Source organism: Pleuronectes platessa, chromosome 15 (assembly GCF_947347685.1).
Source record: "Pleuronectes platessa chromosome 15, fPlePla1.1, whole genome shotgun sequence".
Classification (NCBI taxonomy): Eukaryota; Metazoa; Chordata; class Actinopteri; order Pleuronectiformes; family Pleuronectidae; genus Pleuronectes; species Pleuronectes platessa.
Genome location: NC_070640.1, coordinates 16,397,351 through 16,411,789, shown reverse-complemented (window position 1 = coordinate 16,411,789; position 14,439 = coordinate 16,397,351). Strand labels below are relative to the sequence as shown.

General features: G+C 43.2%; 1 protein-coding gene across 1 annotated transcript in view; it reads left to right on the top strand.

The window, feature by feature from the left end:
- The window catches only part of pcdh1a (protocadherin 1a), a 75,951-nt gene that overhangs the window by 54,554 nt on the left and 6,958 nt on the right, over positions 1-14,439 (top strand). Inside the window, exon 3 of the mRNA XM_053441673.1 lies at positions 287-506. Within this exon, the coding sequence (XP_053297648.1) occupies positions 287-506 (220 nt within the window). The remainder of the gene's footprint in view (positions 1-286; positions 507-14,439) is intronic.

Genomic DNA, 14,439 nt, shown 5'->3' with positions numbered 1-14,439 from the left:
CCTTATATAATCTTCAGAATAATGATAGTGCAAAAGGGCTATTTAATATTTAAGAGTGTTGAATATTTAATACTGTTTTCTAACTTAAAAGAGTGAACTTTTGGAGGCCAGAACATGCTCAGACGGCAGCTTTAAATTGTGGACTTCCGAGGTGTACCTGTTGCCACACGCGCACAGTGAAGCCATCAGTCAATAAAAACGGAGAAGACAGAAAGTGTAGTTGAAACAATACTTCCCTCGTTCTCAAGACATTAATACGTTGTCACATTTCGTTCTTTTCGTCCAGCATCCCCATCGGCGAGTGACCTTCTCCACCGCCAACCCCGTGCAGGACCTGCAGGACGCCTCCCAGCACAGCTACTATGACAGCGGCTTGGAGGAATCTGAGACTCCCAGCAGCAAGTCGTCGTCTGGTCCCCGCATCGGACCCCTGACCCTGCCCGAGGACCACTACGAGAGAACCACTCCGGATGGCAGCATCGGAGAGACCGAACACCCGGAAAATGGTACGACGGTAATCCCTGCCTTTCTGCCCTGTTCCCCATGAATATGTATTTAAGTGTCAATGGCTTTTAATTGGCTGTCGTCGTGTTGTGTGTCCGTGGCGGTGTTGTTGTGCGATGCCTCTGTGAGGTTTGTTTGTGCTCTGTATTTTTGAGTGGAAGCCTGTGATGTTGTCTCGCTGTGTTTGTTGATGACTGTGTGAGGGGCTATTGGTTTTTAAGCAGACCTGTGCTTGGCTAGGTGCTTTGTGTGTGCATGTGTGTAGGTGCATGTGTGTGTTTGTGGTATCAAGGGCTAGCAAGAATTAGCAGTGCCTTCATCCTCGTCATCAGCAGGTCCTCTGTCAGACATCCTTAATGACCCTCCCTCACAAGTGTGCTAATTAAAAAGCCCAACTAATGGAGCATTTGCCCTCTAAATAAATCTGAACCATGACATCTGTGCAGACAACGCTGTGTTTACTCAAAGCAGCGCCTCGCTCTCCAGTTGGACCCGAGTTGTTCTGCAGCTCAGGTGTGCAGGAGCCATCAATCCACGGGGTGACCACTGATGGTCCCAGCACAGGTCCATATTAGGGTGAGAAAGAAAAGAAAAAAATAGAAAAATTCATAGCCAACACCGTAGCTGCCAGGCAACTGCCAGCCATTCCTGCCGCCTTAAGCTGCTAAACATAATTCATTACCTGCCTTGTAACACACTATGATAAGTGATTCACATGGTGCATTTCCAGTTATTATAGTATTTTGTGCCTTGCCCCGCTCTCTGGATTAGACACTTTTACATGGCGATGTTTCACTGCTCACCTTGACCGGCTCATCCTTCTTCCTACATTTGTCTAGTGTGTTAGTCTGCTCTATTAACGCACACTCTTGCTTTTTTCCCCGAGCACAGGGTATGGATTTTGGAGGTGCGTAACAAGGCGCTCACTGCCCTGTGCAAAACGGGGCATGTATCAGCATGGACTTGATAGAGCTGTTGATCAACACTGACAGTTACTTTGTCACTGTCCGAGTGAAAGAGACACAGATTTATCTTTTGTCAATGGGACTGTACGTTCCAAGTGCGGAAAGTTTTTCTTGCTTTTTTTCCTTTTTTAAAGTGATGAGAGAAGGGGAAAAAAAATATCCTATTTCAGTCTCAAGCACTCCCAGTAGCAAAGTGTTGCGGTATCAAAGGCTAAAATGTGTCACTGTCACGCCAAAACAGCAGACGACAAAGTTCTATTATTAGGGGTGTCTTGCATTGTGATGCATTGCCTCTTCCCTCGACAAGTGTGCTGGGTCTCATTAGCTGGCTTATTCATCTCTATTGCAAATGTTTACTGTTTATTCGCGGATGTCAATTAGTGACACCATATTTCAAATGCAGGCGGGGATGGTGGGCGTGTAGGTCCTGTCAACGTTCCCTCCGGCTCTGCAGAGGTCAGAGACTTCTTAACATCCCATTTAATGAATAGTTTTATGTTTATAGCCCAGAAGCCAGCTGTCGACAACATTTCTTCCCGACAACGTGTGTCAGATATGCATTTTCTTCTTTTACCCCCACGTTCCTACTGTTGTAAGTGTTTATTGGGCTTTTCTAGCTATCTGCCGAACACAGGTTTCTGTCAGACGAGGTGATCTTTGTTGTCAGCAGCACGAGAGCAAGATTGTGAGGGAAGATGGAGCAGTTAGAGGATGAAAAGATGGCACAAGATGGGGGGGGGGGGGGGAGATGTTAGATTGCGAGAGCGAGCGGGGACTCAGAGACTCCGACAAGGAGGCAAAGCCCATAGGATGAGCACGTAGGGCAGCGAGATGCAGAAGATGAGCCACTAACTGAAGGTAAACCTAATTAAAATGTGATTCCGACGTCGGGGAGATAACAGAGAGCCTGCATAAAATGAGGGATTAGACAGAAAAATCAAACCCAACAGAGGACTCCCTCCCCGGCTCCACCTGAGCAGTGACGTGACGTCTTTTTTTTTAGGGGTTTGAGTGACAGGGTGCCAGGATGTACTGGTGCGGAGCTTTATTCATTGCAGTTGCAGATGAGTGACAGGCGAAAAATGGGGAGGTGAGCATGATGTGTCATTCCGCTTAAGTTGGATAAAACTCAATATATGAACCTCAGACTGTCAGTCTTTGCATCGCTTGGCCCGAGAAATATTGACGTGGACGTGTGTTTTGTTGTGGGCTGACAGCGCTGAATCTGCATGTTGAGTGAGTGTCAATGGCCCACAGCAGAGCGTGATGTACAGCTCGTGATCCATTCCAGTTTCGTCGCTTGGTGAAAATATGGCATCAGTCAGACCTTCATTGTCTGCAATGAGGTCAACTGCTGCATGGGCATGAGTCCGGACCTCCAACTGGAAGGGCATGCCATTAAATGCAATGTCTTTATTCAAGATGTTCCAATTTTAAAGTTATAAAACTAGTATATATATGAAATGTTCTTGGTTCCAATTCAACACACAGTCCAAAGACAAATCCATATTGGATGTTGGCGGCTTTACCAGTGTGAATTGGGATTCGCTCCCGCAACCCCAGTAACTCTGAAAGTATAAACAGTATAGCTGATAGAGGGGTTTATTGATTTACATACCGTATATATTCCTTATTATACCTTTGCTGAAAGAAAAAAGTCTGTGTTGCCTCTATCAGACTTTCCGGTTCACTGATGTGGACATCAACGTTGTTCCCTCATGGTGGTTGGCTTTGGAATTAAGAGTAGTTTCAAACAACCGTAATGAAATTTCTAATATATGACATCTATGCTGCCGGATCTGCAGCAATTAATTTCTGGACTTCCTTTTTTCCCGTACGCCTGAGTGGCTGCTTTCCCCACCCTCTACTTTTTTTTAATTTTAATTCCTATCTTCAGGCTTAGTGTTAGAGTGCACTCCATTTCAGTATCCCCATGTGTATTTTCCACTCTCATGTTCACGCGTGTTGCATTGCTCAACTGCTGGTTCATCTCATCGGCAATGTTTATTCATCAGGGGCACGTGCATGTGTTTATGTGCGTTTGTATGTGTGTGTGTGTGTGTGTGTGTGTGTGTGTGTGTGCGTGTGTGCTTACATTATGTGCGTATGGGATTGTGTGTGTGGTCTGTGTATTACTTATGTTGTGGGGACCCAAATCTGTTCGTAGACTCACGTTATTGGGATTTGTGTGCGTGTCATTAATGAAAGAGGTTAATTGTGGTTAAGCAAGTAGTAGTTATGGTTAATGTTAGATTAATCTCTAAGAAATGAACTTAAGTCAATAATGTCCTTTGAAGACATGGACATGACTCTGTGTGTGTGTGTGTGTGTGTGTGCGCGTGCATGAGTGGGTGCATTCATGCCTGTGCTTATGCGTGCGTTCATGCGTGCGTGTATTTCTTCCTATTGGTTGGTGTTGCACCGCACCCCGAATCGCTAAATCATTTTGATTACAGTGCTATTTTACTTTAATAGACTCTCATCATAATCACTGAGCTCTGTAATTCTCTTTAAATTGATTGCTGTAGACAGCATGAAAACTGCTTATCTTGTATGTCTGCTCGCCGTCAAGATGCATGATTAGTCGTCCTCAGTGAAATCAGAAGGAGGCTGGTTTGTCCAATCTGTCCATCCTCTGTGTCTCAGACTTTGCTGATCAGATTGCAAATAGTGGCCGTGTCAAAGTAATTTAGAGTGTTTGTCACTAGCCACATTCATGGCTATTAAATGAACAAACACTCTAAATAGATGCTGTTTCCTGCATTTATATATTTATATTTATCCAGCAAATAACTTATTGTGCCACCGGCTAATTGTTGTTTAATACAATCAAACAATGTTAATTGTGGTACTAACCTGTCCTTTACTACAGTCCACTCACCTGTAATACCTTATCTGTCATTTTTAACAAACAGTTTCCGCATATGAATATGACGAATCTGCACGTGAGCCAGAAGCTGTCTGCTTTCCATTTCTAGTTTGACCAATCACGTTTGAGCAGGCTTTGGTTGCCAACTATCACTTTGTGTGGAGAGAAAAAGAGGCACAATAGATTGAACAAAATGCATAATTTATCGGCTTTTGAATTGATCTGCATTCATATGCATTCATGTTGACAAAGATCAGCCAAAATGTTGTCTGGCCCAAAAACACCTATAGCAAGTATCGCTGTTTTTGTTTTGTGTGATAAAGTAAACAAAACAGCTCTGGATATTTGCTGTCTGCATCAGAAGCCCCAAAATATTGGCTGTTGCCCCCCGAGGCTAATTTGCAGTCATTTGATAGCCAATAGACTGATGTTTAAAAGTGTGACTTTATTTTCACTGCAGGGTTTCATCAGGCTGCAGGTATATTTCTACCAATCAGAGGGTAGGGAAGAAGGGATGTCGCCTGAGAGGTGAAACATAAGTATGAAACTTAGGAGAAGCTTAAGTTAAAGAAACTATTATAATTCAATCGATGCTAGCAGTCGATATTTCACAACAACTGATAAAAACGTATATTCCACATACTTTTTAATCAATATTAGCCCAAGCCACTGTGTGTATTTTTGAGCTCCAGCACTCAGAACCGGTTTAACCTCCAGCTGCCCCAGAACCCTGGGTATGATTCAGCCGGGACCTATGATAGGCCTCCCCTCTTTTCTTGTGACACAAGTTTGACCGGCAATCCTGTCATGTCCAGTCCAACGCACATAATAATCACTCTTCTGGGGATCAGTGGTTAGGCATCTTGGCTGTGATATGGGGGCCAGCTCTGATAGGACACAGGTGGATTGAAGACAGGTACCAGCGTGCAACACAGACACATACACATTCCCACACACACACTCAACTGGCCACAGATGGAGGAATTTGGATGTGGCCGGTTGCCCAGTGTGAGGTCCGCCTGCGTCTCCCTCTGCACGGACTCGCCGCCATATGGGCTATAGACAAGGCTGAGATCAAATTGAATAAATGTGCATTTACATTATAATGAAGTTCTTTAGTAATGCTTGTATTTCCGGCCTTAGATCTTCTTGACGATGCATGTAATGTCGTGTATTTATTCTTTGGAACTGAAGTCAAGGGTTCCCTCTCTGCTTTCAGTGTGTGCCATATCGCTATCCAACATGGCACCCCAATTTTTAGCCATCACTGCTATAATATAATGAGGTTACAGTGAGAGAATTATTTCAAACAAACAAAAAAATGTGAGGAAAGCGTTTGCAGAAACTGAGAGTCGTAGCATCAGCCTAATGGGGCTTGTTTGTCCCATGAGTGTCGGCTTGGGCCCCTGCCCGGGCACCAATACAGAGTGCAGATGCAAGGGTGTGGGTCTCCTGAAGCAGATGTCAATGTTCCCTATCAGAGTCCCTGTCTGTTTGTACATTTGAGTGGAGCAGACCATGCCAGTCCCAAACCAGCAGACCGGCCTAACATAAAAGTGAAAGGTCGAAGCGTCACTGGCAGTTTTGTGGCGATTCTGTGGGAAAGAGTCCCAACAAGTCGTCCCTCGAGGCAAGTTGTCATGAGTAATCCGCCTATATGCCGAGCTTATTGTTGCACACGCATTATGCTCCGCTAACATCAGCTGCCGTTGTTTGCCTCCCCATCACCGAGATTGTTTGTAATTTTATTTTGGAACAAATAGGTCAATGGACGAGCCTTACTGGAGCAGAATTAAACTCTCTAACCTGAATACGGCTTTCACACCATGAACAATGGTTTACTGTAGCAGTGGTGGGTTTGTAGGACAATGCAGCTGAATCCAAAATGGAACTGATGATGTGTCAACTTGTCACATTTTTTAACGTTCATGGATTTTTCCATCACCCAATTTGAATCTGAAAATGTGCTTTCGCTCGTGTGGTCACTAACAATACGACCGACAACCCCAAACTTTGGGTGCGCACATTACGGCTTTTGTCAAAGGATCTCAGCTGGGCCAGACATTTGAACAGGGCTAGATGAAAGAAAGGACATGGTATCACAGCTCAGACCATTAACTGCAGCCAAGAAAGGAGTTTGCTTATTGTCTCTTATTGCGCGATTACATGTGAAATCTGGAATGGAGCCAGAGCAGAAATCCTATTATCTCCTTGAATCCACCTCTTACATTCAAGTCCATATCACGGCATTTTGCACATAAAGGTGATTTCTCTGTACTTTCATCATTGTGACCATCTGAGTCGGAATCTTCCCTGGTAATAGCATGATTTTATCAGGACCTGCTATGTTATTGCGCTTGGGTACCTGCCCTGTTAATATATAGTTTACATTTGGGTATTTTACATTAGAGAAAAAAAGTTCCAATGTTAAATATTAAAAGAGATATTTTAATGTCTTAAATAACTTTTTAAAAAGAGAAAAGCAAAACTCGTAAGAGATTCGGTGGAAGATTTCTTTAACATTTCCTCAGGACAGATTCCCTTTTGTTCTCCACTCTAATTGAGGTCTACCAAACCCACTCAGTTCAATTTGCATGTACGAAAAACCCATATGAGTGTTCTGAGTCATGCCCAAAAAGTAAAGCACACACATATGAGCGCACATTAGGTTCCATAAATAGTGCTTTTAACGCCATTGCTGCCACAATCTCCAGTTTTAGCACTAAGCTTGTAAAATGAAAGAGCGAGCCAGTTTGCCTAAGCCAGTATCCCTAAGCTTTAGATGTGCTCATGTATTACTCTAACAAAAGTGGATGGCTCTCTGTACTTAGGCAAAAATTGGATAGTACACTGCCTTCTCTTGCCACGCCAGCGAGTCTGGGCAACAGCATGCTGAAGCAGCAGGTTTGGAGGTGGTAATGGGAGAGACTCCGGCTTGAAAGTACAAGTTTATAAAGACACCGGAGAAGAAAAATTTCTTAATTAGCCCGGTGTCAGTCGCAGCCATAAAAGACACTCCTTTTAACAGTGTCCACTCATAAAGGTCCACAAGATCCCGAGCTGAAACTTTAATGGAGGCAGAAATAGAAAGTGGCGGTTGGGCTCTGTGGCTCTCAGTGGGTCTTACCCAGTCTCACCCCAGATGTGATTCGTAGAGCAGGTAGAGCGATGTGCATTGGGCAGGGGATGCTGGCTGGGGGCCAGATCCACTTTAGCCTCAGTTGGTCGGGCAGCTGAAGCCGGCATCAGAGAAAGGCCCCGGGGGTCATCTCTCCATCATAGTGTGATGGGGACCGAGAGCCGCTGAACCTCCCTCTAACTAGTGTTCTGCCCTTCAATGATGGATGGCACTTGAGGGACTGGAATTGTACTGTATGGGTCTGACATGCATTTCCTTATTTCCAGTGAGTCACAGAGGAATGGAGCCGCTCTAGCTTTAAGGCTTTCTCACAGTCAGTTGAGGATATCTTAGAATTCGTTGCCGTTTAAGGACTTTGCCAACTCAGTGAGGAATACATCCTGTTAAAGTGGAAATTACCTCCCTACACCAAAATAGAGTGCAGCGATACTTTTGGGTTTGTTTGCTTGTGTTTGCATTTTCCCCATTTGTTTAGAAATGAAAATATCCTCCTGGTGAGAGGATCAATTCTTAATTTGCAATTTTGTGTTAACATGGTATATCATGCAATCAATATCCTGCGTGCCTTCAGCTAAGAGAAAATCACTGTAATCTGTCATGCTTAACCTCACGGCCAAGCGTTACTCATTTTAGGTGACAGAAGAGGATTTTTTTCTTCACTTCTACACAAAGACTTCAACACATTTTTACAAGGACTTGACAGTTTTTTTTTTTCTTTTAAAACCACATCTTGATAATTATTTCCCAACTTCTAAAAATTCCCGTCTTTCCACGCTCACTTTTAAACCTACTTTCTGGTGCGAGGCGTCTCCAAAGAGCCCCTGTTCTCAAGCCAAAAGGAGAGTAATTCAGACAGAATACTGCATGATGATGCGGCTTGTTTCTGCATTTGTGCTCTAATTAGAGAGCGCGCTTGACTCCATTGTGAAAATGTAACTTTCGTTTTTTAGATTTCCTTGTCACTTTGAGAATACAGAGCTGCAACAACAGACATCTATCACTCTGCGAATCCTTGGTCACCATTTTACGTAAAGCAATCATGTGTTTTTTCATATTTTCCCTTAACCTTTGTGTTACCCTGTCTCAGATGGTCATGTTGCAAGGCCCCAGCACTTGTCACTCATCTTGATGAAGTGTCCACTTTGATGTGTACCTCATCTTCAGGCCAGATACTGTTCCAAACATGCAGCCACCGAAGGCACTGACGAAACAGATGGCACGAGCAGCCACTTTCGTAAAAAAAGAAAAAGTGACAGCAACATTTACTCTTGATGTGCATTTGCTGTATTTATTATTTTCTCTCCATCTCTTACTGCCTCCTCACTTTGTTGTTGTTATTGCGATGGCTCCCTTGCACTTGATTGCCCCGATGTAGCTCATCAGCAGCCACATTTACATGGCACAAAAGCACAGTGAATATACCCAATTTGTTAAAAAGAAAATCGCTGAAAGGTCTGTTTTCTGCCAAACATGCACATCCAGGGCTGCAGACATGCCCAGACTACTCCGCTGTGTGCATGACCTCATTTAGCCATCAGTTCATTAAATTTTCATTTTATTATCTGATAATGCTGCATATGTCCTGTCCATTGATGTTATTTTAAGGTGATAAAACATTTATATTGCCATTCTATGCCCCTTTAATACACTAGACGGCACTTAAGTGCAGGTGTGGTCCTCATTCAATCAACCAAAATAGGCGGCCCCCAGATATGCCAAAGTGCCCCCTCCCCCACACGCACTCACACATCTCAACAACTATCAGGTCAGAGGTGTTATTGTGCCGGATAATTATTCCTGCCGGTGGGTTTCGACAACTTCAAAGAACATGAATGTTGGCTCATTCGACATCAAGCCAAAGCCTGTAAAAGTCAATCAGATACAAGCGGCTGAAAGCAATAAATCAGTGAGGAACAACAGGGGATGGCGGAATCACGCTGGCCTCAGAAGCCACCATGATGACCCCCTGCTGCCTTCTGTGCTTTGCATTCCTCTTTAAGTCGGTATTTAAAGACGGAAATGTGCGATTTCCCTTGATAATTATACTGTACATTGAATCATGCTCTTGATTCCATGTGATGTTTTCTTCCCTTCCTTTAATCAAAAGTCTTGTCAGACCAGCTATTGCCTGGCACAGGATATATGTGGGTAGAGCGGCATGGGCAGATTGCCACGGTGGCCTCTCTGCTACACAAATGGCAATTTTCATTATTCATCATGTTGTATATTTCAATGGTCCTGCTCCAAATGCATAGCTGTATTGTTCAGAGCATTGTGGGAAGAGAGCTTTTTTCCGTCTGACTGCTTTAGTATGCTGACTCTACCAGAGAATTGTCAGTCATGCAGCAACCCTATCTACAGACGACGGTCAAATAAAGCTCTGCCTCTGCAGGGTCATGATTTAGCCGCTGCATGGACTGCTTACATAATTCTAAAAATCGGATTTTGTGAGATTACATTGGTGTTTGGCCATACTTGGCATGACAACCATGCACCTCCGGTGACTGTATTATTTAAATCTCCGTGTATTACCTTTTGCATCAGCTATCTCTTCATATCACTTGTGGTTATATAGCAAGCCTGTATTTTGCCTGGAATGCATCCAAACTGCAGAGCTCTGTTAAAAGATACGATGTATGATCAAATGATAAGTTGTGCTAGAACAAACACGGCCGTAGGCAAGGCTGTGTAGTCCACCAGACACAGAGAATGCTGTCAATACAGAGTAGAGGAACTCTCGGAAGCCTTGATGATCATTTCAAGTTTCTCTTTGGACGTTTATGCAGGTATAAGATAATTAGCAGCTAATGTCCGTTAACAAGGCCTCACACTGCAGCCTGTGAAGATCAAAGGCAGAATTAGCGAAGAGCTAACGTCTTGATCGAAAGGGGAGAAAGAACAACAAATAGATCATGGAAGACATCCATTCTACATGTCAATAAGATCTATGAGATGGTGAGCAAAGAAGTGGTGCATTGGAATGAAGTCCAAGTAGGATAATAAAGAGAGGAAAATAATTATTTCTGTTTAGCATATGCAGTTTTAAAGACACCTTTTTTTTAACTATGTTAATACAATTATTCATTGTCACTAAAACATAAATCCAAATCAATCAGGTTAGACTTTTAAATAAGTGAGTAGATTAGACTAACATTTTATTTATCATGAGCAAGAGGAATAGACGTTGGTGCTCAGGCCCAAGCAGGAAGTAGAACACCATAGTAGCAATGCTGTGAATTAGGTGTTTCAGCTACAGAGGAAAGTTCCCACCCGGGTCGGAACCCCAATGGTGATAGAGAGGAATGGAGCAGGAAGTTGGGAAGTCTCATGAAGGTTTCTAGTTGGACAGTTTAAAGGGAGATGCCTGGGTATTCAGAGTTGAGGGGGTGCAGGGGTAAAGGGTGGGTCACTCATTGATCGTTGTACCGAACTGACAGCTGAATGACAGGAGAGAGAGCAGAACGTTTTAAAGTTTGACAGCTTACAAGTGACTGACTCAGGGCGAGAGTGTCAGGTTGTGATTGGATGAAAAGAGAGAATGAGTTTGCAGGACTACGAGTTTTGGGGAACTGTGCATACTTGAGGAGGCATATGGCAGAAGACATTATTCCTTATTGAACCTTCGCTGGGCTTCATTAACGTCCGGTCTAAATGGCAGTTCCCTTTAAATTCATCCTTCTAAGTTGTGAAAACAAAAGAAAAAGCATTTTCTACTTGAATCAATCAATTCTGCAATGGCTTGAATGGAGGCAGGATGTGGCCGAGTAACGAAGAAAAAAACTGTACCATTTTAAGACCTGACTAGAAAAGTCCATTGCTCTTAGTGTAAGGAATTAAACAACTTAAAATACAATGAATATGAACAGTGGGACCGTTTCTGCTGTAACAAAAGAAAACATCTCCTTTGTGCTCATGTAGTAGATAGAAGGCTTGGGTGTGAGACGAGAATAGACTGGTGACTCCTCAAGTCAATGTCATGCAGTAATTAGAGAAGGGCTGGGTGATAAAACAAGCTGTTTAATTATCAAGACAACATTTACCAATAAATTGGTCACAGTCTTGACAAAAAACATATTTGCTGTTACATTTTTATTCACAGCTCCATCCTCGTTTCTAACATCAGAGCTGTCACCAGTTCTTAAACGTTTTTTTCCTTTAGATGTACGGAATTTGTAATGGTAACAATGGAGTCCAAACAAAAAAGATTAATTAAGCGACCACACAAAACTCAACATGACAGGATCTAAGTTTATATTTCCTGGAGCTTTTCTCACACACAATGAATGCTTTGTTGTCCGAGTATGTTTGTGCATAGAAGGAATCGGTTTCCAGTGGCTCTCAATGTAATTACACAGTACATGATACTGAAAATAATGTAAAGGGAGATACACTTTGACACGCAGTAAGAACAAGAACAACAAAGCTGAGCTAAGGTAAATAAACACAAACACACGGCAATTATCTTGAAACCAGTACAACCAACCATGGACAGAACATGCAATCAACAAATCAAGCAGTAAGAAGCGGTGATATAAGGTGTGAGAATGTGCTGAAATAGATATAAAGTGGAAAGTGTAATAAGTTACTATGTAGGTGTTTATGTGCATCCTACGTGTGCATGTCCATGTACAATAAACAGACTGTACTTCTATGTATCTGCCTGTTAAGTGATAACTAAATAAATGCTTTTGCACAATGTGAGTTTAAAGTTAATTATATAAGTGAATGTTTAGTAATACTGGGTTATTGAGTCTGATATAACTTATTAATATATAACTGTTTATCTGAGTGACTGTTCTTTTGTCTGGCCGTATTGTTGTTCACCGATCTTCAACACCTACCACACAGTCAGAACGGGTGGTATCCAAGGTGTGAGAATTCTGCAGTGGTGCTTCCTGGACAATTCTGATTCTGGAGGTGCACAAGTATTAGATGGTGGGCAAGTCAGCACTAATGGCATTTTCTGCAAGGCTAACTGTCCGTTGTAGCCTTTACTTGTCTTGTTTAGTGGCCCAGGCAAACCAGACAGTAATGGAAGCACAGAGAACCCACTAAGTGACTGCAGTGTAGAACTGCAGCAATGGTGCAGGCAGATCCCTTAATAATCATTTTTTGAGTACTTTTGATCCCAGGTACCTGATAAATTCCACAGATGACAAAGTGCTCCATAGTCATCTAGCCAGTTCTAAGAAGCGTGTTCAACAGCATGTTGTTGTGACCATGTCAGAGGGCCAGCTCCCTCCCTTCCTGTCCTTATGCAGACTTGTCACTGTCAAGGACCGGCTTAATGACTGTTTTGTCATCTGCAAATTTCAAAAGGTTAACAGACAGGTTTGCTTAGGTGCAGTGGGGAAGGCGGTGATCCCGGGGGGGGGCACCTGGTGCAGGCTGTCCAGCTTCGGGATGTGATTTTCCCCAGTCTCACCTGCTGCGTCCTGTCAGGAGGCTGCTGATCCACTGACAGGTAGAGGCTAGCACCGTGAGCTGGGGGAGTTTAGAGAGGAGGATTTCTGTGGTGATAGTTTTGAACACTGAACTGAAATCTGCCTGATAATTCCTAATTTGTCTGGAACATACCAAAGTGTAGAGCGGGGTCTGTGTTGTTTTCATTTCTTCTTCTTCGTCTTTTTAATTTCTGACAGTCTGGGCATGGTGAGTTAATTCCTGTCTTCACTGGTTAAAAACAGCAATGCATTTGGTCCTTGCAAATGGAAATTATGTGTTTATTTGCATATAGAGTGGGGAAAGAAATCCAAGATCGGATCACAAGTTGTCAGTCAAGACACATGTGGAGATGCATTCTAATGCTACATGTGAACTGGTGTAGGAAGACCTGTCCACTTGTGATTGGGTGCTGGGACCCAAGAAGCATTTTAATGCCTGGTGTGAACAGAGTCTCTGTGTCTCTGGCCTCCTTTTAAATCCCTTCTCAAAAACGCATCTTTTCAGGAAACCTACTTATTAATTCCGGTTCACCGTTGTTCTTAAGGTCCTATCTGTTTCACTTTTACTATAAATCCCAAATCATTGTTGATATTGTTATAATTGATTTTAATTATGTATTATTTACTGCTTTATTTCCCTCTGTTCTGTGATATTTTGTTTAGTTTGAACTGTGTAAAGCATTTCGTAGAATTGTTTTGAAAAGTGCAGTATAAATAAAGTTCATTATTATTTTTAGTGGTCCCCACTTCGGTAGGCCTCCTCGGTGACTTACCTGCTTGCGTTTAGCTGTAAGCTGGAGTTTATGTTGTCACAAAAACTGAAGTACAGTGTGAGTGAGTCAACAGAGGCCTGTAGCTCCAGCTTCGCCTTGTTGATCCATCTCCTCACAGTCTCTGCCGCAGGATTTGTTGGTTTGATTCTCTGTGTGTGAGTCAGGAGAACATGAATGAAAAATAGATTGGAGTCCCGAAGAAGAACAGAGTCCTTTAATATGGTACGGCTATGGTCCAGTTTGTTTTTTTCCCCTGTGGTGTAATGAAGTCACCTGAAATAATCGGTCTGCATGTTTATGTCCCATGCTAGTTATCAGGTCAGCCAAGCGTTGCACAGCCTCACTCACACAGGCCCAAGTGTGTTAGATGTAAACACCTGCAGGAACCGTGGAGGATAAGAGGGTTTACAGTTCATGATGAGAGTTTCTAAGTTTGGATTCCTCGTCTTATTTTCTCAACATAGTTACATCTCTACACCGACCTTTTATTATTGTAAAAGCAGATCCCACCTATGCTCGTTTCCACCTATTGCTCTGTTGCGCAGTCCGCTCAGTGGAGATGAGAACCAGGCAGCTGTAATGAGCTGTCTGGGCTGGACTCGCAGAGGCAGCTTTCAGTGAAGCACGAGGCAGCCGAGCGTGAAAAGTCCGAGTTTGTCCTGATGAGCACCAGTTCCTCCAGTTTGTTGACGAGAGGACGGAGATTGGCCCGGTGAATGGACGCCAGCGGCGCTCAAACTTAACG